The sequence below is a fragment of the Balaenoptera ricei genome, chromosome 2 (genome assembly GCF_028023285.1).
Source record: "Balaenoptera ricei isolate mBalRic1 chromosome 2, mBalRic1.hap2, whole genome shotgun sequence".
NCBI lineage: Eukaryota > Metazoa > Chordata > Mammalia > Artiodactyla > Balaenopteridae > Balaenoptera > Balaenoptera ricei.
In genome coordinates, this window is record NC_082640.1 from 62,996,760 (window position 1) to 63,022,707 (window position 25,948).

General features: G+C 53.0%; 1 protein-coding gene across 7 annotated transcripts in view; it reads right to left on the reverse strand.

Moving 5' to 3' along the window:
• Positions 1–25,948, reverse strand: part of PML (PML nuclear body scaffold) — a 43,868-nt gene continuing 17,920 nt past the window's right edge. The window contains exons 3-9 of one of the 7 annotated variants that reach the window (XM_059912777.1): positions 23,149–23,729; positions 21,542–21,612; positions 15,605–15,724; positions 14,938–15,196; positions 13,421–13,473; positions 4,558–4,708; positions 1–3,483 (exon numbers count right to left, since the gene is read on the reverse strand). In XM_059912777.1, the coding sequence (XP_059768760.1) occupies positions 2,699–3,483; positions 4,558–4,708; positions 13,421–13,473; positions 14,938–15,196; positions 15,605–15,724; positions 21,542–21,612; positions 23,149–23,729 (2,020 nt within the window). In that variant the 3' untranslated portion in view covers positions 1–2,698. Of the gene's footprint in view, positions 4,104–4,557; positions 4,709–11,545; positions 12,840–13,420; positions 13,474–14,895; positions 14,907–14,937; positions 15,197–15,604; positions 15,725–21,541; positions 21,613–23,148; positions 23,730–25,948 lie in introns of those variants that run through there. The other 6 variants (XM_059912782.1, XM_059912781.1, XM_059912784.1 and 3 more) reach the window with 6 other exon arrangements.

Genomic DNA, 25,948 nt, shown 5'->3' on the forward strand with positions numbered 1-25,948 from the left:
TTTGTTGGCTAAGATCCAATATCTGTTTACTTTTCTATAACTTATAAAGCAATAAGACTGTCATCTTTGTTGTCAGTAAAATAAGATCTTACATTTGTGTGGCTCTTCATACATTAAAAGGCTACTTTCACAAACATTTTCTCATTGGTTCACACAAGATCCTATGAGGTAAAAACAACCCATATTATACCATTTTACAGAGTCAGAGCCTAAGCATCAACGAGTTTGATGCACCAGACTAGAGTCAGAGGCAACTAAGTGAGGATTGTAACTCAGTGTCCTGACTTCTAGCCCAGCAAGCTTGTGGTTAGTTGACATGGATAAACCTGAGATAGAATTCAAAGATGAAGCACAGGAGACATATTTAGATTTGCAATGAGAGACTAAAACTCCAGGACTGGAACTTGGGCACCTGGGACAGGTAGGTGGGGCTAAGGGTAGTGGCACTGCTCAAATCACATTACCTGGCTCGTCACCCAGGCCATGGGGGTGCTAATTCCTACACTGCCTGTGCCAGGGGAATCCCTGCAGGCACTAATGAGAACTCCATCTGTGACAGCCAGGGTACAGGATTATCCAGCAGGGGGCAGAGGTAAAGTTCCTACAGACCCTGGTCTCTGGCCCCTGACTCCCTCTAGGGGGTAATTCTTGAAGCTGGTGCTTCTTTCCCTCCAGGTGGCTCCCCGCTTTGGAGATGATCCCAGACAGGCCCACCCTGGTCTGCCCACTTGGAATGGGGGTTCTTATCCTTGAGGCCCATATCTGAGCAACAAGGGGCGCTCAGCTCTGCTAAGTCCTGAAAGACCCCCCCACAAAGAACAGCTATGCCAGCAAGTGCCCCCTTCGCCAAGCAAGAGGCTGCTCAGTGGCTCCTGGGGTGGGCTGAGCAGAGTCTGTGATTGGTGCATCAGGCTTTGACGATTCGCATCTTTATTGGAGGCTGTGACAGTGGAGAGAGGGCAGAACAGCCCTTTGCTGTAAAACCTGTGATCAACTCCATCTGAGGGTAGAAAGCATTGTGAGGCTGGGCTTGGAGCTGGCAATCAGCAGGCTCAGTCCCCAGGTGGGGCTGAGGGGAAGAAGCTGTGAGGAGTGGCCCAAGCGCTGCCTTGCTGCTGCCAAGATGGTCATCACAGCCAGACTGAGGCTCCAGCCCCCTCCTCCCCTCACCCACCAGCCTGTTCTACTGAGCTTCAGAGCCAGCGCCTACTTTAAATCGGAATCTTATTTGAAATGCATCAGAGTTCACTGTTAGAGCCAGCAATCTCAACGTGGTGGCACGTTCCTATGTGATCCCTCAGTGGGTCTTCAGGGCCCCCGCTGGATGGGGGCAGGGGTGTGGGTGCAAAGCCTTCACCCACGTGAAAGCTGAGGCCATGGAGGCATCCCAGTATCAGGGGGCCAAGGAAGAGGGATGGGAGAGGGGCAGAGGGGAAGGGACAGTTGTTCTGCTAGTCAGATGAGACTGGCCTGACCTGCCTGTGTTCTGCTGCTGACCTCTAGTGTGACCACAAGGTTGGGGACCTTAGCTTAGGGCTGGGACCAAGGGTTCAAGAATGAAAACCTCCTTGACCACTGCCTCAGAGGCCTGCTGTCCATTCCTAAAACCCCAGAATGGCAGAGCTGGATGCGAGCTCTAGGACCATGGTGGCTAACCACCCCATTTTATAGGTGGGGACGTGGGGGCTCAGGAAGGGGCCCTTCCCTGGGTTCCGCTCAATGCACACAGTCAGGGCCAGGGCCAGGACCTTCTCTGCTGTTCCACACTGCTTCTCCCTGGAGAAGCAGTCTATCAGAGCAATGGTTCTGAAACTTGGCAGGCATCAGAATTGTCTGGAGAATGCACTAAAGCAGCTTGCTGGGAGATTCCAATGCTGCGGGTCCCTGGAGTCCACTGAAAGCGGTGCTGGGTTGGAGGACACACCTCAGGAGGGCTGGGGGCCGGGGGCAGTGCAGAGGGCGTGAAGGGCAAAGCCTCGACTAAGGGGAGGCATCTGTGTGGGCAGGAGGAGGGAAGCAGGCTTGGAAGGGTCACAGTCTGGAAGCACGGACAGGCATGCAGCAAGCAGCAGTCCCTGTCTCTGCTGAGAGGAGGCCCTTTGTGGGTGAAAATACTTCGGAGAGGAGGTGAACAGAGCTGGCCTCTGGGCAGGCAAAAGCTAGGAGAACCCAAATCCCTAAGGGGTGGTTTGGTTTGAAAGGCACTTTGGTACCCCTGGGACCGCTGGTGTTGCAGGCAGTGTCTGTGGGTGCTGTCAGCAGGTCCCCCCTGGGGCCATGGCCAGGGGTCAGGGAGGAGTGTCAAGGACACCCTTGGGAGTGGGAATCGGGTGGCTGGGGCAATACGGGGGCCACTTCGATAGCCCAGCAGCCAGGCCTTCTCCACCAGGGACCTCCCTGGTTCTGGCACCTGGAGGAGAGGGGCCAGGGGTCTGGTGAGCTAACTTAGCCGTGCTCCCAGGGCCGCACAGGGATCTGTGCGGTGGCTGCTTGGCAGGTGGCTGCTTGGCCTTGGAACCTTCTCTGTGGGCTTTTTAGAGAAGAGGAATTTGGTCCCAGAGAAGGAAACTGATTCTGGACCAAATGACAAAGGAGAACTGGGGACCAGGACCTGGGAATGCTGTGATGGGCGGGGCCTGGCTCAGGGACCCCATCCCTCTCTGTCCCCAGAAGAGTCTGAGCCAGTCATCCCTTCCTCTCAGCTCTGCTGGGAAGCCCTTTCTGCCAAGCTGTGGCCAGCCAGAGGGGTAGCAATGCCTTCTGCCCCTGCTGAGGCCGGCCCTTCCAGCAGACCTTCGAAGTAGGTGCCCAGAGCCTGCAGGTTGAGTGCAGGCTGGCTTGCGGGCAACGAGGGGGTCTGTAGGCACAGGAAGCGGTTGTACTTCCTCAGGCCCCCCTGCGGATCACGGCGGTGTGCGGTCAGCAGCTCCTTGAAGTTGACCATGTGCAGGGCCAGCAGGCGGGCCTCAGCCCGGGACAGGACAGCCGCCCGCACCAGGGGCTGCAGGGACGCAAAGCACTGCAGGCTGCTGAAGGAGTGGACGTGCAGGGCCAGCTGGGGGCCCGGGGACACCTCGAGGAGGCGGCACAGGTCGCGCATGGTCAGTACGGCTGCCAGGGCGCTGCGCTCACTCACGTTTCTCGCCAGGTAGGTCTTGGCCAGACTCTTGAGTTTGAAGCTGCTGGCCCCGGGCACGCACTCCCGGATGAGGGGCAGGGCGGCCAGGAAGCCTGAGATGGCGTTCTGGAACTCCCCCAGCTTGTTCATGTTCTCCAGGGCCTGGAAGAAGTAGGGGAGGCCGGGCCCCCACAGCTTATAGCAGGCCAGGATGGGCCGGCGCATGTTGCCCAGGAAGCACAGGAAGTGCTGCAGCCCCACCTCCAGGGAGACGGCCTTGGAGTAGATGTTGAAGGCCTCGGGCTGGATGATCACGCGGAATTGGCTTTCCTGGTTCACGGCCGCCAGCTGGCTAATATTCTGGGCTGGGCAGGAGAGAAGGGCAGCGTGAGGCCCCAAGGGCACCGTGGGGCACCACCGGGAGCAGGGGGTCCTCTAGGGCTGCCGACCCCCCCCCCCCCCATCCAGAGACCCCCACCTTGGGGCCTGCTGGCAGGAAACAAACATCAGCCTCAAATGCAGCTCTGACCCTGGCTCTGATGGGGACGGGGCTCAGAAGGGGAGGCGGGGCTGCCCTCCACGCCCCCTTGCTCCCCTGCTGGAGTCCAGCTCCCTCCTGCCCTGCCACCTTCCCGAGTTCACCAAACGCTTTCACTCTGGGTCCCTCCTGTCTGTCTTCTGCCAGCCTCCACCCACCTGCACTCGAGACCCCTCACTGTCTCTGCCTAGCCCTCCACTCCCTTTCCCCTGGCCTCCAATCCCATCGGTCACATAGCTAAGGCCCTCAGCTGTCAGAGCACTGGGTCAGACAGCACACCTGCCCGGTCCACTCCATGCAGAGCATGGCCCAGAATCTTCCAGTGAGGTCTGCAAACTGCTTCTCTGTCCTGTGGAAACACCTGCTGCTTCCGTCTGCCTGGGCTGGCACCACATTGAGTCCAGGCCACAGGACAAGGCCTGGCCTTCTGCAGGGCCAGGGCAAGCACTGTGGAGTTGAGGGAGAAGGGGTCATATTTCTCTGGGACCTTGGCTCTGCTGGCCTCCCTGTGCAGCTACCATGGAACGAATGGGCCCTGTATTCAGAAATGTGTAGTCATGGCCTAAGGCTGTGCTTGGATTGCTGGTCTCACAGCAGAGACTTTCACATCGTGTTTCTGTTTAGAAGTGTGTTCCCAAGGCTCCCTAAGATGGGGGTGGGGTGGGCAGGAACCCTGGAGGCTCTTGCCTTAAGCCTTTAGGCACTGGTCAAAGCAGACATCCTTATTCAAAGAACCAAGTTCAAATACCTGGGAGGCCCAGTGCTCTGCCCACTCTCTGGCTGCAGCCATCGGCCAGAGATCAGGGCTCTCCCGGACTCGTAGATCGCTCTATCTGCACTTAGCCTGGGGACTCAGGGACTAAGCTAGAAAGGGGTGGGGGGTGGCCATTGGAGAACCCACTTTCATTGTCAATCTTGAGGTCAAAGAAAACCAGGGGCCTGTCTTCTGCTCGGGAGTCCTCCAGGTTCTCGTCCAGGACCCCGAGGGAACTGGGGCCCTCCAGCTGGAGGTCACTGGACTCGCTGCTGCTGTCGGCCAGCTCTCGGGAGGACTGCAACACAGAAAAACCAACAGGTCAGGGGTCTGCGTGGGGTGAGAGGGAGCGCGGTGGCAACGTGAGCCCGTGCCCGTGAGCAGGCGTGCATGAGTGTGGCAGGGGGGACTCAAGCACGTGGGTATCGTAGGGGCATCTGTGTGCACCTGAGGGAGGGCATGTTACTGGGAAAGGGAAGATGGGTCTCCAAGCGAGAGCATGAATGGATGTGTACGTGCATGTGTGAGGGTTGTGTGTGTGAACCAGGGCATGTGCATTAGTGCGTGAGTAGGATGAGATCACGCGGGCAAGTGTGAGTGTGCGTGAAAAATGTGTGGGAATGAATGCAAATATCGTGTGTGTGTGCATCTGGGTGTGAACGAGGGGTGTGGGATTGTGGACCTGTGTTGACACAAGTGTGTGTGTAAGTGTGATACTGTGTGGGTGAGTGTGCGCACGGGTGAGCAGGGCTGGGCGTGGAGGATCAGGGAAGGTGCCAGTGCCGAGGCTGGCAGGGCCCGACGTGTCTGCTCCTGACTTCGTCTCTCTGAGCAGACTCAGAACAAACATCATAAACCTGGGACGGGGAAGGAGGCTCATCTCGAACCTCAGGTGTTTCTCTGGAAGGGGCAAGGTGCCTGGCTTTTCCTGTCCCCCAAGCGAGCTGAGGTCCCAGTGTCCTGCACAAAGGAGAGGGGAGGGCTGCTGGGCCTCTGGGACGCCAGCCACATCTAGGGGGACACACAGAGCCTGGCTGTGAGAACAGTGGTGAGAAGGCTCCCCAGGTTTGGCGTCCAGGAGATGTTGCTTAGGGAAGCCGGAGGCCAGGCCTCCTCCAAGGCTGGCACCTGAGGGTCTGTTCTCTCCCGCGCCAAGGCAAGAACACTGTTGAAATGCCTTGGGGGTGGGGAAGAGCTCTGGCTATAAGAGTTTAAACCCTGGGGCTGGGGCTAAAGAGAGAGGTGGAGTCTTTTGTAATGTAGAGTTAATTGCTTATCATTTGCACACCTGCCAAAGCCAGACGTTCAGTCTTTGGTGGTCTGCTCAGAACCGCCTGTGAATGCCACCTGTGGACACTAATCAGACACCGGGAGGGACATGGCCAATGTCACAGGGCCGGCTGGGGGCACTGCTGGGACAGAGTCCAGAGCAGGCCTCGATCTTTCCCCCTTCGGGACTGTCCCTGGTGGCTGATGGAGTCGGCCTCACCTGGGGCCATCGGAGGCCTCCCTGAACTCTGGCCTCTGGCTAACATCCCTGGTCTGGGGCAGAATTAGCATACTTTCTTAAGCCTTTCCACCCTCCAGGTGAAACATTTGTTTTACCAAAACATCAGCCAAGAGCAAAGTCTTTACTAATCACAATTAAAATGTGCTTCCTGAGAGGGGCTGATCTGTATTTGCCTTTCATAGCCCTACCCCAGGCTCACCAACTTCCTCCTAGTCACTGATAGAAACAGACATTCACTCTGTGTCCATCTAGAGCTGGTTTTGTTTACAGCAGCCTGTGAGTTCTGGGACTTTATACCTGAGGCCCTAATTTGACAAAAGATATGCCTTGCATATCTGTATTCTCGATTTGGCCATACATCCATTTGGCCTGTCTTGCTCTGAGTCTCTGTCTCGCTGTCACGGCTCCCTTGCCTCCTTATAGGAGCCTTCTCCAGGAGTCTTCCTTAAAGTTGCTAGCCTGTAGACAGGAGACGCTGCCTTCTTCCCCCATGGGAGAATCAAGTTGTTTTCTATCTCCAATCTTCCGGTGCCTGTTCTGATCACAAGGCAGGGGTGCTCTCACACTTGGGCTGGTGGAAAGAGCTGGACTCCCCTTGCTATGGCCTCCCCTGGGCTTCAGCTGAAGAGCTGTCCCCTTGGCCGAGTCCTCTCTGCCACCCACCGACACAGTACGCTGGGCTTTTCCTTCTTTCTTCTTCTCTTTGCTCCAAACTGCAGAAGCCCTTGCAGTGGCCCAGGGTGCTTCCATCTGTCTTCTGGTACTGTCTCTTCAGGCTGTAGGGCCAGAGTCTTCTCTTCAGATATTCTCTTCCAAGGGTTGAGTTCCCTGGCAAGCAGCACAGCTGCATCCTTGAGCTAACTCCCCCATCTTTATACCACGGTCATTTATGATAGCCATGAGAACCTCATTTTTTAAGAGCTTCCCATGGTCCTGGGGTCATTTTCTCTTTTATAGTCATGGAAATATCCTTCATCCTGAACTTATTGAAGACCTGCTGGCTCCCTTAATAAAAGGACACCCCTTTCCGCTGAGTTGTCAGGGGAGGGAGGGCTGAATCTTCCAGCCGTGACTCCTCTTCCTCCCAGATTCCTCTTGTCCTTGGGAACTTCCATAAAGTATGGCTACCCCATGGGACTGGTCTCACTGGAATGCCTCCCACTGAACTCCAGCCAGCTGTAAACGCAATTCCCCCTCCCTGCCGTAAATCCCAGCAGTACAGCTGGGAAGTACTGACACAATTAAAAAAGACTTTTTTAAAGACCCAGAGTTAACAGAATCAGCACATAGAAGAGGCTCCAGTGCAGGATGTCTTTCTGGCCCTGCTCATTTTCTGCCCCTGTTCCACACCCCAAGACTGCCATTTCCCGACCTTATTCCACAATCAGGATAATGGGGAGTGGGGGATAGAGAGGGAGAGTGGCAGAGACCAGAACCCAAGAATCTAGGAGAGGGCCTTTCATTGGAAAAAGCTGAGATTTGCTTGGAAGGGAAAGGAATGGCAACAGAAGGAACTGGAGCGGGAAAGAGACCAGAGCCCATGTGTGAGGACTCAAAGTGAAAAGTGGGATAAGGCTTTGAGGGACCAGGGAGTGGGAGATGATGAGGGCTAGGGTGAAGTGGTGGAGGATTTAAGGAGTGCTGCTGTGAGTTATGAGTTGGATCCCCTGTAATAGTCTTTGAAAGATGTGAGTAAATACTGGACACTTGGTTAATGGACTGTGTTTCTTTGACTGCAAAACTGTGTTCAGACTGAGCCACGTGGGATCTGGGATTTTTTTTCGGGATACACGGGCAACTAGGACACACAGGTAATCAGGTTCATGAGCTCTATTTCACTTATCTTCATCACAGTCAACTTAGCAGATCAATCACATCCCAACTCAACACAGCAGGTGTAATGGCCAGTCCAAGGTGCTCATAGGAAGCAGCTGGGTTGACATCACCTTCCAGAAGTCTAGGAGGTTTAGCTGGGAAGATCCAGTATTTCCCCTCCGCACCTGGATCATATCCCAGCAATGTACACCTCACCTCTGCTGAAGGCTGATACGTATACAAATGGGCAGCATTTCTCTGACACAAATGTGCAATTGACTCCCCCAATTTAGTGAGTCTCTGCCTTGGTTGTGCATAAGCAGCTTAAAAAAATCTTGATGTCCAGGCTGCACCCCAGACCAAGTCAGTTAGAATCTCTGGGGGTGGGACCCAGGAATCTGTCCTTGGTAAAACCCCCCAAGTGACACCAGTGTACAGCCAGGATTGGCAACCACTGTCCTAATTACTGATTTATTCCACGTTTGGGCATCAGCAAATCAGACAGGAGCCAAACTCTTTGATATTCAACATCCTCACCTGAAGATACCTATCTAGTATCTGACATTAATACTAATCAAGAGTCCCCAGCTCCTGAGGAACTTTCTTAGCACCCGAGCTTAAGCAACAGCTGGGATCAGTGTGGCAAGGCACGCACCGCTGTATTTTGCAGACACAAAACCACAGCTCTTGCAAAGCCTGAAGGCCCCAGAGATACTTCACATGTTATCTGTTAACCTAAACGATCCCATTAGCCAGCCTGTGGCCCCTACTGCCCTCTGCCCACTGCTCTGGCCCCTCTGCAGGCTGCTGCTGCCCATCGGAGAACACGGCTCCCATCTTCTCAGCTGAGCACCTGTTTCTTTTTCTGAAACGCACACTCACCAGCATCACGGTCCCTCCCCTGGATCAGCTGCTCCCACAGGCCTCCCTTCCACTGCCGGTCACCACTGTCACTTCTGCCAGGGGCTGCCCCCTCGGCTAGGCCTCCTCCTGATTCCACTTGGTCCTGCTGCTATCGGGCACTGGGGTGAGTCTTCTGTCTGAAGAGTGGATGAGAGCATCTATCTTTTTCAGCTTCGGATCCGTTAACACGGGGCCCGCAGCAGACATGTGTCTGACCCACCTCATTTTTAAGCACAGTCCTCACTCCAGGTCTCCAGCATCAGACCTGTGTCTCGCCCCTGAACCCCAAGACTACAGCCCCAGTGCCTCTCCCAGCAGGGGTGGGGTCTCCTACAGAACACCCCTGCTGCCCAGGCAGCCTCTCCCCAGCAGCCCTGCCCACCACGCCAGGTCTGTGCCAGAACCGACCCCCCCGACGTCGCGATTCCAGCCACTGACACAGCTGCAGCCCGAGCAGGGGGCCTACACACCCTGGTACACTTGGAAACGCAGCATCTTAGCAGACCAGTATTCTACAACTCTCACACACTGGCAGGTTAAAGGCTGCAGAGAGGGGAGGACAGGGGAGTCTGGAGCACCCTGCAAATGTTGCCCTGCTCCCTTCCTCCAAGGAACTCTGGGAACACCAGGGATCTGGAAGGGGGTATGGAAGGTGGGTGAGAGATGCACCTACTTAGGGGGATCTAATTTGTGTTCTTTTTACATTTTTTTTTTCCAACAAGTTTCGGACTCGTGTAATGGTTAATTTGAAAAACTTGTCGGAAGAACCCCTACACAAAGGCAGTGATCCTCTGGCTCTTTTGCCTCCAGACCTGCTCTCCAAAGGTGAGCAGCTGCTTCTAATCGTCTAATTCTTCATAACCTGAAATGTGCTTCTCCTTCCTGAGTTGATCAACCTCAGATAACATCCAGTGGCTCCTTGCTGACAGCTGAGCCCTAGACTAACCACCCCCTGTCCCTCCCCACCCCCAAAATATTGCTGGTTTCAGTGCCTCCACCTGACACTCATGAAGTCTGGCAAGACTAAGGGCGTTCCAATCCTTTTCTCGCTCTTTCCTTCCCAGGCTTCTGTCGCTACCCAAGGTTAGTCGTGTTTTAATTTTATCAAGATTGTGGGATAGAAAGAAGTGTCCAGATTTCAGAGGAATTTAGAACATGGAAAGACTCAAAAAGTGATTGGCTGTGAGGAATAATAAAAAGCATAGCGGGAGTCCTGGGCAGCTCTGGGGTCTATGGCTTCTGTAACTAGGCAGATGGTGCAACTTACTGGGAGGAGAGGCGGAGAGGTGAGTTTGAGGCTTCTATGGGGCATCCGAGTGGAGCCGTCAGGACGCCATTGGCTCTACTGGTCCGGCGGGCAGGAGCCCATAGTGAAGCCGTGGGTGTGGCTGAGATCATGGGGGGAGTACACAGACTAGAAAGAGAAGAAGGCCTGGACCTAAGCTGGAGAACAACGGTTAAAAGAACAAAGAGAGCTGAAGGGGGAGTGGGGAGGAGCAGCCAGAGCTCCAGGAGGAAGTGTCCTGAACCCAAGGGATGCAGAGTCTTTTGGGGAGTTAGGACTGAAGATGACCACTGGACTTGGAGGCATGGAGGTTACCTTGGCGCTGGTGGCAGGGCTCACTGGCATGGTGGGGAAGGGCAGGGGAGTGGGGTGAGGAAGGAGCACCAAGGGGGTGAAGGTCTGGGGTGGGGGGTTGCCGAGATAGGAAAGACTTTCTTCAGGGTGCCTAGCTGTAGCCCATAGGATGTGTTTGAAGACACAAATGAGGATGGGGAGATGCAGTAGGCTCCCAAGGAGACAGGAGGGCGCGGCCAGGAAGAGGGGGAGTGAGTCCTAGAGGGAGGTGGCCATCCCCACCACCCTAACAGAAGGAACGGGGGAAGGATGTAACCTGGTCGGGTCAATCTGTCATCAGAGAGCGAGATGGGGGCTGCTCCCATGCCACCTGTCATCCTCCGAGGGCAGAAGGTGCGGCCACCTGGCAAGAGCGAGGGGGGCGGGGATGAGGGACCAGAGCTAGGGAAGTGGAGGTGCAGCGAGGGGCCGTGGAGAGCAGAGGGGCATGCTGAGGCAGGAGGCCAGGGAGCCCAGGAGACAATCATTTGTAGCTTTCCTGGCCTTGACTTTTCTCCATCGCCAAGTTGGCCTCCAGGTGGCGGCGTGGAGCAGGGGAAACGCTACTGAATCCTTCCAGGGCTGTCTTTGGAGGGCAGGCTACCAGGAGGCCGGGGGTGGGGGAGGCAGGGCACTGAGATCCTGTTGAAAGGTTGGCTGAAATGGGGGACCTTGCTGGCTGGTGGGCAGAAGGCAGAGGCAGAGGCAGAAGGAGCTGGAAGGGAGAGGGAGAGGGCAGAGGTCCTGGAAGGAACGGATTGAGAGCTCAAGGAGCAGACGGCTGTGGTCAGAGTCTGCGTGGGACAGTTTAGAGATGGAAAGTTCTCAGTGATGGTGAGGTCTGGGGGGAGGGGGCATGGGGGATGGGGTTGGCGGCTGCAGGGGAATGGGGCAAAGAACCCTGAAAGGTCAAGGCGAGGAGAGACCAGGGTGGTGGATATTGAAGTCACCCAGGAAGGCTGGACCTGCGTGGGGAGAGGAAACCTAGGAGGCAGTCTTCCTACGTGGGGGGAGGCAGGAGGATGTCTGAGATGAGCTGGGGAAAGTGGGGTTCATCTGGAGAGCCCGAACCTCAAAGGCACAGGGGATCTTGCCAGACGGTGGGACCCAAACAGGAGGCACAGAGGGCCTGGACCCCACCTCCCACCTCTGATGTGGGGGAAAGAGGGACATAGCAGCCTCACAGGTGAACCAAGCGTCAGTGCAGGGAGGAGACAAAAACCACCTGCAGGGAAGAGCTAAGCCCAGCAGGGAATCTGATGGTCATGGAAGAAGGGTTTGCAAGGGTGATCGTTCAACAAGTATTTATTGAGCAGCCGCACCTGCCAGGGCCTGGGAGCGACACAGTCCCTGCCCTCGTGGGCTTACATCCTGGCAGAGGCCCAGTGGGAAGGCTTGGGGTGGGGGGATGGGGCAGTGGGCGGTGCAAAGGGTGTGAGAAGCTTCCTTGTCTTGGGCAAAGAGGCCCGAGGATGTGAGGAACAAGGGCCTGAATCTCAGTCACGCCCCCCTGGCTGGGGAGGACCGGTCTCTTTGCCCAGAGGTCCATGGAGCCATTCATTCCCTGGTTCACTCTCTGATGATGTATTGGATGCCAACTGTGTGTAGGGCCTTTAGGTGCGTGGGCTGGGCAGCAGGGTGGAGGGGGCCCGGGGAGCAGAGGGCGTGTGTTGGCCACAAGGTTACAAGAGGAAGGTGACCAGGGTCAGGGCTGCAGAGGAGGGAGGCACTTGGGGCTCTCAGAGGCTTGTCTGCGGGGGACCCGTGCTGGTGGGAGGCCTCTTTGGAGGGTGGGGTGGTGGGAATGCTTCTGGAGGGACTTCCAGTGGGACCTGGACTTGGGGATTCTCCATGGGGTCTCTGCCAGAGTCCCCAGGGGAGACTCCTGCTCCAAGAGTCTGGGGTGCTCTGCCTCCCCCGAGCCCCCCCCTAAGAGAGGCATCAAGCTGGGGAGCCACAGAGAGAGGAAGGGCAAAGAAGTTGTTGAGCCACTGGGCCACACGCGGGGAGCTGCGGAGGGAGCGCCCGCGGGATCGTGCTGCCTGTCCCGCCTGGCGGGGTTGGCCGCTGGCCCTTTGGAGGTGGGCGGGACACTCCTGGGGATTGGCAGGTTGGCTGGGAGTCCCGGTGGTGGCCGGGGTGGTGGCCTGGACCGGCCCTTGGGAGGGAGAACAAGTCCACATGGGGGCACAATACACTCTGAGGGGCAGGCGTAAGATGTGGCGAAGGCGCGGGTTTCTTTGTGCTCTGCGTGATAGGAAGTTGATCCCACGGTGGATGGCAGCTTGCTCCTGGTGAGCGGCAGGCTGTCCGGGACACTCGGCATCAGGGACGGCAGCTTGCTCGGCAGGATGGTGGGGAGGCCAAGCCGGGGGTCGGCATGTGCCACGGGGCAGACGAGAAGCCCGGCAGGGCTGGGATGCTCGGTGAGCTCTCGGCGGGGGGTGGGCTGGCGAGGAGGGAGGTGCGACGGTCTCCGTGGGCTCCACACGCTTTCCAACACAGAACCTCAGACTGAGGGCTGGAAGGGACCTCAGGGGCCACCCAGTCCAACCTTCCACTCTATTCCGATCCCTTTTGCCCCTGGACAGGTGACAGCCCAGCCTCCATTAACAAACCTCCAGGGACAGAAGGGTCACAACCCGTAAGGTCACTTGTTCCATTGTGGGATGGCTTTAAAGAAGTTCTTCTTACATGGAGTCACCATGTGCTTGTTTGGGCCCTGCACGGGGCTGCCCTGTGCTGCCCTGTGCCCTCACACCCCCAGAGAGCCCTCAACAGCTGCCATTAACCAGGGAATGAACGCTTGTCCACCCTCCTCACCGAGGACTTAAGAGGGCAGAAAATGCATAAGGAAGCTCCAGACACAGGCATTGGCTAGTCCAGAAATGAGACAGAGCTCTGGAAGGAAGCCCTCTCCCAGCTTTTCAGAAGAGTACATATGATTACTGAAGGCTCCTGCCCTGGTATGGAGGGAGGGTCGGGGTGATCCAGACCACAGCTGGCATTTGGAGACTATCCTCTGGACAGCTCAGGACTCACTGCCTCGCTGGTAAATTCCCCAGGCGCAAGGCGAGTCTGAGAGTCACCTGCTGTGGCTGTGCCCCCTGGGACCTGGAATGGGGGGAGGCAGGAGTCCTAGGCCGAACTTCTGAGCCACTCACCGAGTTTTCGGCATCTGAGTCTTCCGAGCTGCTGATCACCACGACGCGCTCCTCTGAAATGGGGTAGGGGAGACAATGTTAGGGCCTGCCAGGGGTGCCCGTGGATGGGGCCCAGGGTGTTCTCCCGTGGGGATCCTTGCAGGCCAGTGGACCGGGTGGGTGACGTGTGCCCTGCAAGGGAGGATGTGAACGTTCAGCGTGTGGATCTGCTTGTGCAGAGGGGTTATTCAAGGTGGCTTTCCATCACTGCCTACTGTGCCTCGCCTGTGAACACTTAATTCAGCTGTTGGCCCTGGAGTGATTCAGAATTTACTACCTGTGGAGGGGGCGTGACAAGCACCACCTGGTTTGGAACCTTTTGCCGTCCTAAAGCAGCACACTGGTTTATTCCACTTCTCAGCTCCGTGAGCCACGAGATGTTTGAGTTAAAAGATACTTTATCGGGCTTCCCTGGTGGCGCAGTGGTTAAGAATCCGCCTGCCGATGCAGGGGACACGGGTTCGAGCCCTGGTCCGGGAAGATCCCACATGCCCTAGAGCAACTAAGCCCGTGCGCCACAACTACTGAGCCTGCGCTCTAGAGCCCACGAACCACAGCTACTGAGCCCGCATGCCACAATTACTGAAGCCCACACGCCTAGAGCCCGTGCTCCACAACAAGAGGAGCCACTGCAATGGGAAGCCCGTGCACCAGAAGGAAGAGTAGCCCCCGCCCACCGCAACTAGAGAAAGCCCGCGCACAGCAACAAAGACCCAACGCAGCCAATAAATAAATAAACAACTTAATTAATTAATTTTAAAAAAGGATACTTTATCTAGGTTAATCAAAACCTTCTGATTACAATAGTATTTGTGAGCAAGGATTATCAGTCAGGGCTGAGTGTGTGACCAGGGTCGGGGTTCAGTGTGACCAGGGACAGGGGTCAGTGTGGGACCTAGAATGAAAATAAAGCTGGACTCTGGGTAAAACAGATCCAGGAAGAACTGTCTTGAACATTCCAGAATTCTATGGGTTGACCTCAACTCACGTGAAAAGACTCCCTCCCTGGCAGGGGCCGTAAAAGGTATCTAGGACAAACGAGGTACCTTAGGCAGGTGGCAGAAAAATTTGGGAACCGATGGATGTGGACTTTACTCAAGTCCTCTCTGGGCACATGCCAGGCACCCACCAACAAACATTTCTTGGGGAGACCCACCCCGTGCAGAGGCACAGTGCTGGGTTCTGTACGAGTGTGAACAGTGTGTTAGGGGAAGAAACTAAGGAGATGTGGTCTTTGGCCCGTCACGCTCGTCACACTGGCATCCCAGCAGAGCACAGGCTAAACTATCCACTCACACCCCCCAGACCAACCCTGGGCTTTCCCTTCCCCGTTTGCTGGCAGCTGAGGGCAGGACACACAGGGAATGCTGTTGGCTTTGGGCTCCGTGGGTAGGGTCAGGATGCAGAAGAGGGGTCCCACCCAGCCCCTGGAGGACAGCGTGCAGGCCTCAGCCTCTGCTGCCCACCCACCTCCCTACCTGCCTCCCCAGGGTCGCTGGTCGCATGGTTGCTCTCGGGCAGGAAGGTCTCATTTCCCATGACGGGGCTCTTGGGGCTGGGGGCCCTGTCCAGGTGGGGTGGCGAGACTGCCTTGGAGGTGCTGGGCCTGGGCTGCTCGGGGGAGCTCCGAGCCAACCTTGACTCTTTCTCCTCCTCAGACTCCATCTTGATGACCTTCCTGGGGCACTCGGTCTGGCAGGACTTCCTCTTCTGTGGTGTGGCTGTGTTGGAGACCTCCTGTGCAGCGGGGAGTCACAGGGTAGGGTCAGGGGCTTCCCACTGGGGCAGCGGGCAGAGACCAGACCTGGGTGGCAGGAACCTGTGCCCCCCGTGCCCTTTGCTCCTGCTCTTCCCTCTGCTATCTGCCATGCAGATCACACCTCTCTATACAGGATGCCCTCCCAGGTCAGCATGCACACTGGCCCTGCTGGTGACCACTGACCACCGACCTCTGCTGGCCTCTGACTGCCCTGGGAGGGGCTCACGCTTGGAGAGGAGCTTCCTGGCAGGGCAACCAAGAGCAGGGAGAGCGTAGAGTAGGTGCCTATTGAGGTCTGGATTCTCACTTCAGCTCCACCTCTTACCGCCTAGGAGGATCTGGGCCCTCGGAAGGGAAGGGGAGGGGAGGGCGGGGGAGAACCTTACCTCTCTGCAGGAGGGGTCTTTGATGGAGTAGGCGTACACTGGCACAGGGTGTGCCCCTGGCACCGGCTGTACCACAGCCAATCCTGGGACCTGCACCTGGGCCCTCTGCGCCTCCTCTGGCTGCAAAGTCAGGAAATGAGGGTAGTCAGAAATGACCAGGCAGCAGGACCAGGGCCAGGTCCCCAGGCCTGGGGTCAGCCCAGTCCCCAAGGCCTCACCCAGAAACAGGTGCAGGCTGCCCAGTCCAAAGCCCAGAGCCTACTGGGGACCAGAAGTCCTCCCCACAGCTTCCATGACTTCACCCCCTTGTGACCCTGAGGTGCTGGCATCCAGGGACCACTTCAATGCCTGTGCATCCTAACGGGGCTGCAAGATGACCTCAGGGATCACACTGCCCAACAACTCAAGGTTCGCTTGACAACTAGGCCCAGCCTAGACAACTCCAGGGACAAAGTGCTCACTACTAATGGAAGCAGTTCATCTCCGGCTGCAAAGTCATAGCAGGGAGGAAATCCTTCCACTGAGCTGACACTGGCCTCCTGTCACCTGTTCACAATAGCCAAAAGGTGGAAACAACCCAAATGTCCATCAGCTGATGAATGGATAAACAAAATGTGGGACAGCCATTCAGGGGAATATTATCCAGCCATAAAAAGGAATGAAGTTCTGACACACACAACGTGGATGAACCCTGAACACATCAGGCTAAGTGAAAAGCCAGCCACAGAAGAATACATACTGTATGATTCCTTATATGAAATATTCAGAAGTGCCAATGCACAGAGACAGCAGATTGGTGGTTGCCAGGGGATGGGGGAGGGGAAGTGAGGAGTGACTGCTTCATGGGTACCGGGTTTCCTTTTGGAGTAATGAAAGTACTCTGGAACTAGAGGTGGGATGGTTGTACCAGACTGTGAGTGTACTAAGTGTCACTGGATTGTACACTTTAAAATAGTTAAAATGGTGAATTTTCTTATGTGAATTTTACAATAAAATTATAGTTTAAAAAAAGAGGATGGTACTATATTACGATTATTGCCAATCTACAGAGAAGGAAACCGAGGCACAAAGAGGTGAAGTGATTTCCTAAGGTCACATACCTAATAAGGGCCTGGACCAGGGCTTGAATCGTGTTTTCGAAATGCAAGTTCCCTTCCTGCACCCACTGTATCCTTTAACACCCCTCTGCACCATCTTTCTCTACCGTGTGACACTGAAGAATAAGCTGGACCTTTTGCTGAAACCAAGTGGGTGACGTGGAGAGTGTCCCTCCGCAAGGGGAGGCCCAGACTCCGGGGCTCAATCCAGGGGCCCTGGCCTGCCACTCCTGCCTGCAGTCCTGACCCCTTGGCACCTCACACCCCCTGTTTGCTCAGTGGATGACCATCCATCAGGAGCCTGCAGTCCGTCCACCCAGTGAAGGAAGGGGATTCCCACACAGCTGGAGGGGGCTCTGGGTTGAGCAGAGAAAAGCCAGGCACTGGGCTGTAAGAGGATGAGGCCAGGGATGTGCTTTCCTCAGGACAAGCTCTGTCCCTCCCGTGTGGTGGGGGACGTGGTAAGGCCCACCCTCACGGGGTGAACAGCAGGGATTACCTGGCCGAGCCCAGGCTGGGAAAGGCAGGGAAAGCCCCGCACGACAGGCCATGTGCTGGGGACCGGGACCCTGAGGTGGGGCTCTTCTTGGTATCGAGTGCTTTCATGTGAAATGTGGGCTCCCAAATCATTGGCTATAATGGACTGATTTCCTTCCCTCCTCCTTGCTTCCCGGGTTTCTTTTTCTCAACATCTTTACAGAAAGGGAGGAGAGCTGGATCAGAGAGCGCACCTGTGTGTGGGAAGGGGCGAGGGGATGATCTCCCAGGTCATATTCTCCCAGGCCTCTAGGGAAAGTACACAATCTCCACAGAACTCTCTGTGCCAGTGTTCTGCAAACTACAGTTGTGACCCATGAGTGGATCATGAAAGCAATGTCATGACTAGCATTTTTTTGTATTACATAGAATAGTACAGAACAGAAAATTAGAGTAGCTCCCATGTTTACAAGCATAATTTGTTTTGCAAAACTTCTGTTTTAGCTACAGGTATGTGCATGTGTATACCCTGTAGGTTAGATGTAAAATATATTTTTTACAGTGGGTTGTGGTCAAAAAAGTTTAAACCACTTCACATTCATTAAGATGGCCACTATTTTTAAAAAAAGTGTGAATGAGAAATGTAGAGAAATTGGAACTGCTGTGCACTGTCGGTGGTAACGCAGAATAAGACGCAGCCACTATGGAAAACTCTATGGTGGTTCCTCAAAAATTAAAAACAGAATTAGTATATGATCCAGCAATTCCACTTCTAGGCAAATTTTATGTTGTATGTATTTGATTACCATTAAAAATGAAAGAGTTGAAAAGGTCCTGGTCTATCCTTCATGTGTGTCTCTGCAAACTGCTGGCATGTAAGAGAACCTCTTTCCACCTGGGCTGTGAACTCCCCCAAGACAGGGCTGGGCTCCTCTCCACCTCTGTCCCAACCTCCCTGACACCCCTTGCAATGTTAGTGAAGCAGGGGACACACATGAGGGCTCAGTAAAGAAAAAAAATCATGATGACTGATTTATAGTTGTTTTATAGTTTTAAAGCAATTTATTTTTTTTCCATTGTATTGTGACGTCATTGCAAAAAGAGCCTGTGAGAAATGGAGGAGGGAAAATGTCCGAGCCACTATCCCACCCAAGTGCTCCTAGTTAAGCCTGTTGGTGTTTTTCATCCTCTCCGCCTACAGGCACAGGGTGGCGATGAAAGTACACCAGCAGTTTCAAGAGGGATGAGTGTTGGCCCTAGAAGCCCAGTTCCTGCCTCCTAAGGCAGGAACGTGGGTCCAAGAGTTGCCTTTCTTCTGGCACAACCAGACCATGCCTGCCACCCTCAAGCGGCCACACCTGTCCTTTGCGCGCATGGTGTGTGACCCACTTCCATTCCCCAGCTCCATCCACCCTCACCCCCAAGCCTATTACCAAAGTGAAAGCAAGAGACTTTGCAGGAAGAGGATTCTTCTGAGGCTCCAAGTTCAAACTGCTTAGTAGTTGGTAGTGAGAGGTCACAAGACAAGACCTGGCAAAATGCCTAGACCTTATTCACACAAGGGAGTACGGGCTCTCTTGCTGTTCATTAACCAGCAACTGGCACCTGGAAGACAGCGCAATCTGTGGACCCAGGGCACTTTCAACTATCATTCATATGATTTCTTTGGGGACATTTTTCATTCTAGCACTGTTTGTAATGCCCAAACAACCTAAACAGCCAAGGAGTCAGCTAAAAATAAACCATGCTACATCCACTTAATGGACCACTGTGCAGATGCAAAAAGGCATCAGGAAGCTCCCTGTCTACTGATAAGGTAAGAATTCCCAAATACTATTATGCCTAGGGCACAATACTATGTATATGTGATACTGTGCTACTTTTGTACAAAAAAAAAAAAAATGGAAAGCAAATATATATAGTCATATTTGCTTGTAATTACATAAAAAAATTTTGGAAGGATATGTAAAAATTAATAAAGATAGGAATATGGGTATAAGAACTGGACAGACAGGGGACAAGGTGGGAGAGAGACATTATTACTTTTAGGTTTTTATTTCTGACCATGTGATTGTATTGTTTATCCAAAAAATGGGCTAACTGAAACTTGAACCATCTGTGCCTCTAACAGGCTTTGAATGGGAGAGTTTCAGAAAATAAGGAGTGAAGTATGCCTGCAAGTAAAGAATTGAGAGTGTGTGCAAAGCTTATTTTCTTTTATCTGGGCAAAAATTAAAACACATTCCTTGGAACAGAGCTGTTGCTGCCTGTTCTGCAGAGAAACTTTTCTTTTTGAGGGTTGTGGTGAATGGATGAACATACATAAAAAAACTGAAAAAATATTTTAAAAATATATAAAACAAAATTAAAATAAAGTTGCTGGTCAGTCTTACTGTTTTACACTAAGTTGAAACAGTTGAAAACAACTGTTACAGTTTTATTGCTCTGAGTAACTGACAAAGCAGAAACTATCCAGTTTTTGTAGTAAAGGCGTCACACGCAAACAAGCAAAATGCATGAAAAAGTCAAATGGTTTGCCTCATTCTCCAAGAGCCACAACTCAAGCTGAACTGTGAAAGTGGTTTAACACTGTATCCTAGGTGATCTTTTTTTCCCTCCTCCAGTTTATTTTTTTGTTTGTTTTATTTATAATCTGATTTAAAACAATCAGATTCAAGTTGGTTAATTTTAGTTATGTAACAACCTGACATGATGGAGGAAAACGACCTTTAAAGGGATTGTGTCTATGGTTTGATTCACTTAGAAATTTTATTTTCTTATAACTTAGGTGCAATAAAATGTGTTTTTTCATGTTAAAAAAAAATGGGCTAAAATGTCCTTTTTTAACTTTTTTTTTTTTTTGGCTGCACCATGTGGCTTGCGGGATGTTGAACCCAGGCCACGGTAGTGAAAGCCTGGAATCCTAACCACTAGATCACCAGAGAACTCCCCTGGTGTTTTTTTGTTTTATTTTTTTTTTTAATGATTTTTGTTTTGTTTTATTTATTTATTTATTTTTATTGTTTTTTTTTTTTAATGCGCCATCTTATTTTATTTTTATTTATTTATTATTTTAGGGTGTGCTGTGAGGCACATGCAATCTTAGTTCCCCAACCAGGGATTGAACTTGCACCCCCTGTAGTGGAAGTGTGGAGTCTTTACCACTGGACCACCGGGGAGGTTCCCCCCTGGTGTTTTTTACTTTTGTATATGGGTATATGGGAATGCAGTACCCAAGGCCGTTAGGAAGTGGCTTCAAGTCCTGCCCCTAGCTTGCTGTGTGGCCTCAGGTTAAGTCACACCCTCTCTGGGAGCCTTAGCTTCATCCTCTGTACAAGAGAAGGTTAGAATCCAAGATCTCTCCTAGCTTTGAAACTCTCAGATCCTAAGTTCTGCCTCCTAACAGGAAGCCTCTCCTGATTGCCTCAGCCTACAGCAATCTCTCTCTCCTGTAGGCCATGCCATGGCAAAGCTAGAAAGGCTGATCACCCTCACCATAAGACCTGCTTTCCATGGAGGACTAGTCAGTCCTGGGCCCAGACCCTCAATAGGCACGTACACCTGGATGACCAGGATGGGGAGCAGACCAGATGCCCGGTCCAAGAAACTGAAGAAGCTTATCCTGGCAGAGAGGAGCCATGCATGCAAGCACCCAAGAGGACAGATTAAAGGGATGCCGTTGCATTTCCACCCAGGGACGCACTCTAAGTCAGAGCAGTCCAGAGATGGGAGTGGCTGCCTCAAGAATGAGTGAGCTTTCTGTCCCTGGAGGGTGTGCATGATAGCTGGACAGCCACAGGTCAGGGGTGCTGCAGAGGTGATGCCAACATTAGAGGGAGTGTGGGCACTTCCCAACCCTGAAAACTATGGTTCTTGGAACTCTGCTGGCCCTGAAATCACACCGATGGAACCCAGGCTACTGTGATCACTGTCTGACTCCTGGCCCCATTCTTCATTTGTCTCCAAGATCCATGTGTGGGGGGAGACGAGGGGAAGGTCCACATACCTGGGGTGGGGCACACAGAGGGGAGGGTCATCTGCCACATCTATCAAGGGCCTGCCTACCAGCGACCACCTCCTTTATCTCCTATCCATCCCTGGGCCTAACCCCTCCTGAACCCATCAAGAGCTACACTTTGGCATTTGGGAGCCCAGAGCCAGGCAGCCAGCCCTTCCTTTGTTCCCTCCCACTGAAGGCCCCAGTCCAGGTCCTTGCTGTCCCTCTCTCAGGTGCTCTTCCTCCTCTACTGCCTGTAGACACAGGGAGAGCAAGACTCAGTTTCCTTCCTTACACAGGGGAACTCCCAACCCACCTGACCGGCAGGACATACCACCTCCCCTTCAGACCTCAAGCCCATCTCACCAGGTCAACGTCAAAAGTGTCTCTGGGTGTGCGGGCAGCTTCTGGGCTGGCTCTCCTGGAAAGAGCTGCATCTGGAGAACACAGAGAAGGTCACAGGCAAGTCAGAGACATCCCTGGTGAGAAGCATCCTGTCTCGGGACAGTGACAAAGGAAACATCCCCGTTGCTTTTCCTGGAGACCCATTCTCCAGGGCCTCTGGCAGCACTGGGGCAGCTCCATGGAGGGGCTGTAATTGGAAAGAAAGCTCCCTGACTGCAATGGGCATGAACTCAGCCAGAAGGAAGAGAGAGGTAGCACTAGAGAGTGCTTGCCTTTGGCTCCAAACCCCAAGCACAGCTCTCTCCATCTTGGGGCTATCACCAAGGCAAAGCATGGACAATCCTAACACCGTTACTGCTCACTGATTTCTCTGCATAGTGAGAGCTCCGTGATACTCTTCTGACCTGCACCCTGTTTTTATTAAATCTAAATCTCTCATGCTTCAGAATAAAATAACTCCTTTCTCTGCCACTGCCCGGTTACAACACCCAAGGCAAGCTGCTTAAACTCTACGCAGGTCATTTCCTGTACATGGGGTAACAGTCACCACCTAGGTGGAGAAGGCACAACTGCATGCCCACTCTAGTACTGCACTTTTATGAGCCCACGTCCACTATCTCCAAGGGCAGGAGTAAGCAAGGTCTCCATCACTGGCACCTACCTGAGAACCTTCGGATTCTGTAGCCTCCCTCCCCTTACCCAGTAAGGGCATCCTCACACCAGCTGACCAGAACTCAAGAGTCCAGCCTAGAGATTTTGTCAAAGAGCCATTAAAGCCTCCCCACCCTGGAGGCCCTCTTGTGCACCCCCTGTGTCTCTTGGAACCCCCCTGATATCTCCAGCTCCTATAAAGGTGCTGCAACTCCTGGATTTGTATTGCAGAGCCAAGCACTGTCTCATTCTCCAGCTATGTAATGTGCCCCAACCTTGTCTCCCAGTTGGACTGGAGAACTCCAGGTCAGGAACTGGTGTGCTGTCTCCATACTTCCCAAGTGCCCAGTACAAGGCAGGGCCCATAAAGGTTGGCAGTTGGTCCAGATGGCGGGCCATCCCAGGGGAAAAAGATCTCCTCCACTGAGCCCTAGCATGGTTCTGGGTAAGCACCCAACCACAGGGGGATGGGGGGAGTGGTTTTCAGCCCCTCTGCCCATACCTCATGTTCCAGTTAATTCTCTGTTGCTGGACACAGGTGGCTTAAGAGAACCTCCTGAAGAGGTTGGTCCCTCTGGGGCTAAAATGATACAGGGTCTGGTTCTCAGCTTTGTCATTTCTTAACTTCCTCTAGTGTCACAAGATCGCAGCTAATCCATAGGGCCTTGTTAATCAGTCAAACGTGACCCCTCTGGGTGGCTGCAGCCTCGTGTCAGTGCCTCCTCTCCCCCAGATTTATCCTGCACCCTGTAACCTATGATGTGATCAAACCCAAGAGACTTAATAAACCCCACCCCCACCCCCAGTTTCCTTTTCTGCCATACGGAACTGATCTTCTCTACCCCGCCTTTCCCAAGGGGCAGCGGCAAGGCCCAAGCCCTTAAACGGTAAACAGGGCAGCCATGAGGGTGGCTTACCTGTGCCCTGGGTGATACAAGAGACGAGATCCTGCAGGCGCACCTTTAATTCATCGAAGCTGTCCGTGCGCACGGCAGCTCGCAGGCTCTGGGGCTCCTCCTGGCGCAGCTGGTGGAGTGCCTTGCGCAGGAAGCCGTGCATGTCCAGCACCTCCTGGTCGGAAGCATAGAGCTTCATCCTCTGCACAAGCACGCTGCCCATGCGGATGCGCTGCAGCACAGCATCCAGGCGGCCCAGTTGGCCCGCTTTCTCTTCGTAATCGCGCTGGTACTGTGCATTCACCTCCTCCAGCAGTTGGCGCTCCACCTCCAGCACGCGCTCCACCGCCTGGCGCATGTGCGTGCGGATCAGCTCCTCGGTGGCCGCGCGCATGCGGTCCAGCTGGCTGATGGCCGAGCTAATTTCCGCCTGCTTCGCGCCAAAGGTGCGGTCCTGCTCCTGCAGGTTCTGGGTCATGACGTCCAGCTCCTCCTGCCGCTGCTGGATCTCCGTCCCGATGTCGCACTTGAGCTCGCTGTGGCCCGTATCCAGGAGCGCACACGAGCAGCACAGCGGCTTGGAGCAGCCTCGGCAGTAGATGCTGCGGACACATAAGGCTGGCCTGATTTAGGGCTCGCCTGCTTTTTTTCTCTTTATATTCGTTATTAAATTCCTTTTCAAAAATTACAAAACTTTGAATCATGGTATGTTTCTACGTTCGTGCTTTTCTCAATTCAGTGTTTGTGGCTATGGTGATAGTATCCAAACTACCAATAAAACGTATTAGAACATCAAAAGTTACTAAAGTAATAATAGCTAGCCTCCATCCGTGAAACAACGCCAAGACGTACAACAAGAATGTTAATCATCTCTTCCCAGCGTTTCTGAATTTCCTTTCCCCACCTCGGAGGCAACCAGGTGAGCTCCCTGGGTGCATCCTTCACACCTCTCTCTATTCAAACAGCTTTACGTAAATATCCAGACTATGCTGCTGCTAGCAGAATTCTAAGGACTTGATACATTTCATTCCACTTAATCCTCCGTAGAGTTTCTTAAGGGAGAATTACTGTTATCCTCATTTCACAGATAAAGAAACCAAGACATTCAGAGTTTAAATAATTGGCTCAAATATCTACCACAGTTTTGGGCAGGTTGATGTTCTTAAAAAAAATAAGAGCATGCTAAACCTTTGTAACTTCCTCCTTTAATTGAACTTTTGTTCAGGACACTCCTCTAGGTCTGCAAGTATGGATCTGATGTATTCTCGTTAATAGCTTCTTTACATTCCAGATGGACCACACTGATTCATTCATCCTGTTAATGGACATTCCAGTGATTTCCTGTTTGTGCATTTTTCCCCAATATGCACAATGCTTTCTGTAGCCTAATGCATGCATCCTTTTGTTTCTATGAAATACATTACAAAATAATAGGATTGCTAGATCAAAGAGTATGTATATTTTTATTTATTTAATATATTTTAGCCAGCAGACACTTCCATAGCATTTACTATGTGTCAGACACTATTATAAGCATTTGACAAATATCAGCTCATTTAATCCTTCTAACAATCCTATGGAGTGGGGATTATTATTATCCCTATTTTAAGGATGGGGAAACTGAGCAAGAGGTACAATAACTTGTCCAAGGTCACACAATTAGTAAGTGGTAGAGTCCAGATGCAAATTGTAGTAGGCAGAATAATGGCCCCCATCCAAGTACTAATTCCTGGAACCTGAATATGGTACCTTACATGGCAAAAGAGACTTGACAGGTGTGATTACATTAAGGATCTTGAGATGGGAAGATTATCCAGGATTATCTGGGTGGACCCAATGTAATCACAAGAATCCTCATAAAGGAAAGAGGCAGGAGGCAGGAGAGTGAGAGAAGAGAGAGGTGATGATGGAAGTAGAGGTCACAGTGACACTATCCTGCTGGCTTTGAAGATGGAAGGGGATCATGAAATACAGAATGCAGGCAGCCTCTAGAAGCTGGAAAAGGCAAGAAAATGGATTCTCCTCAAGAGCCTCCAGAAGGAACACAGCCCTACTGACGTCATGATTTTAGCTCAATGAGACCCATTTCAGACTTCTGACCTCCAGAGGTACAAAATGATATATCTCTAATGGTTTAGGTCCCTAAATTTGTGGTAGATGTTACAGCAGCAACAGGAAACTAATATAAAAACCCAAGCAGCCTGGCTCAGAGTCCATGCTCTGAAACACTGCAGTCCTGCTTCTTCAAATATTACCAGGAAAAATATTAGTCACTTCCCTAGAAATACTGCTGTAATTTACTCTCACCAGCAATGAAAATAAAAAGTTAGCCCACCTGAGGCCAGGAGAAAGGATTTTAGCTGGGGCCACTTTGGCCTTAATTACTGAGATCAACTTGTCCCAGAACTGCCAACAGAGAGCCTGCTGGCCGACCCAATTCTAAAATCTTGACACCAGGTACTAGTCCTCAGCTTTGCCAGCTCTCAACCTACCCAAGTCACCCAAGGTGGTAAGGTCCCAGGGCTTGACCCTCCTGCTCAAACACAGGAGACTTATGCCATGCTAGCAAAGCTTTTCTGCAGACAGAAAAGTGTGTGGAAAGTGGGATGGGGGTTGCCACTGGGTCATGAGCCTTGAGCTCCTCCAGCCTCAGGAAATCGGATCTAAGTAACAGAGACCCACATCACCCAGAGGCAGGGCCAGTGGCTGTGGTAAGTGGCAGGTGGAGCAGAGAAAAAAGCTGGGCAGATGTGGATCTGACCTCAGCTCTGTGCCCTTCCTTGGCAGGTCATTTAACCTCTCTGCACCTCAGTTTTCTTAC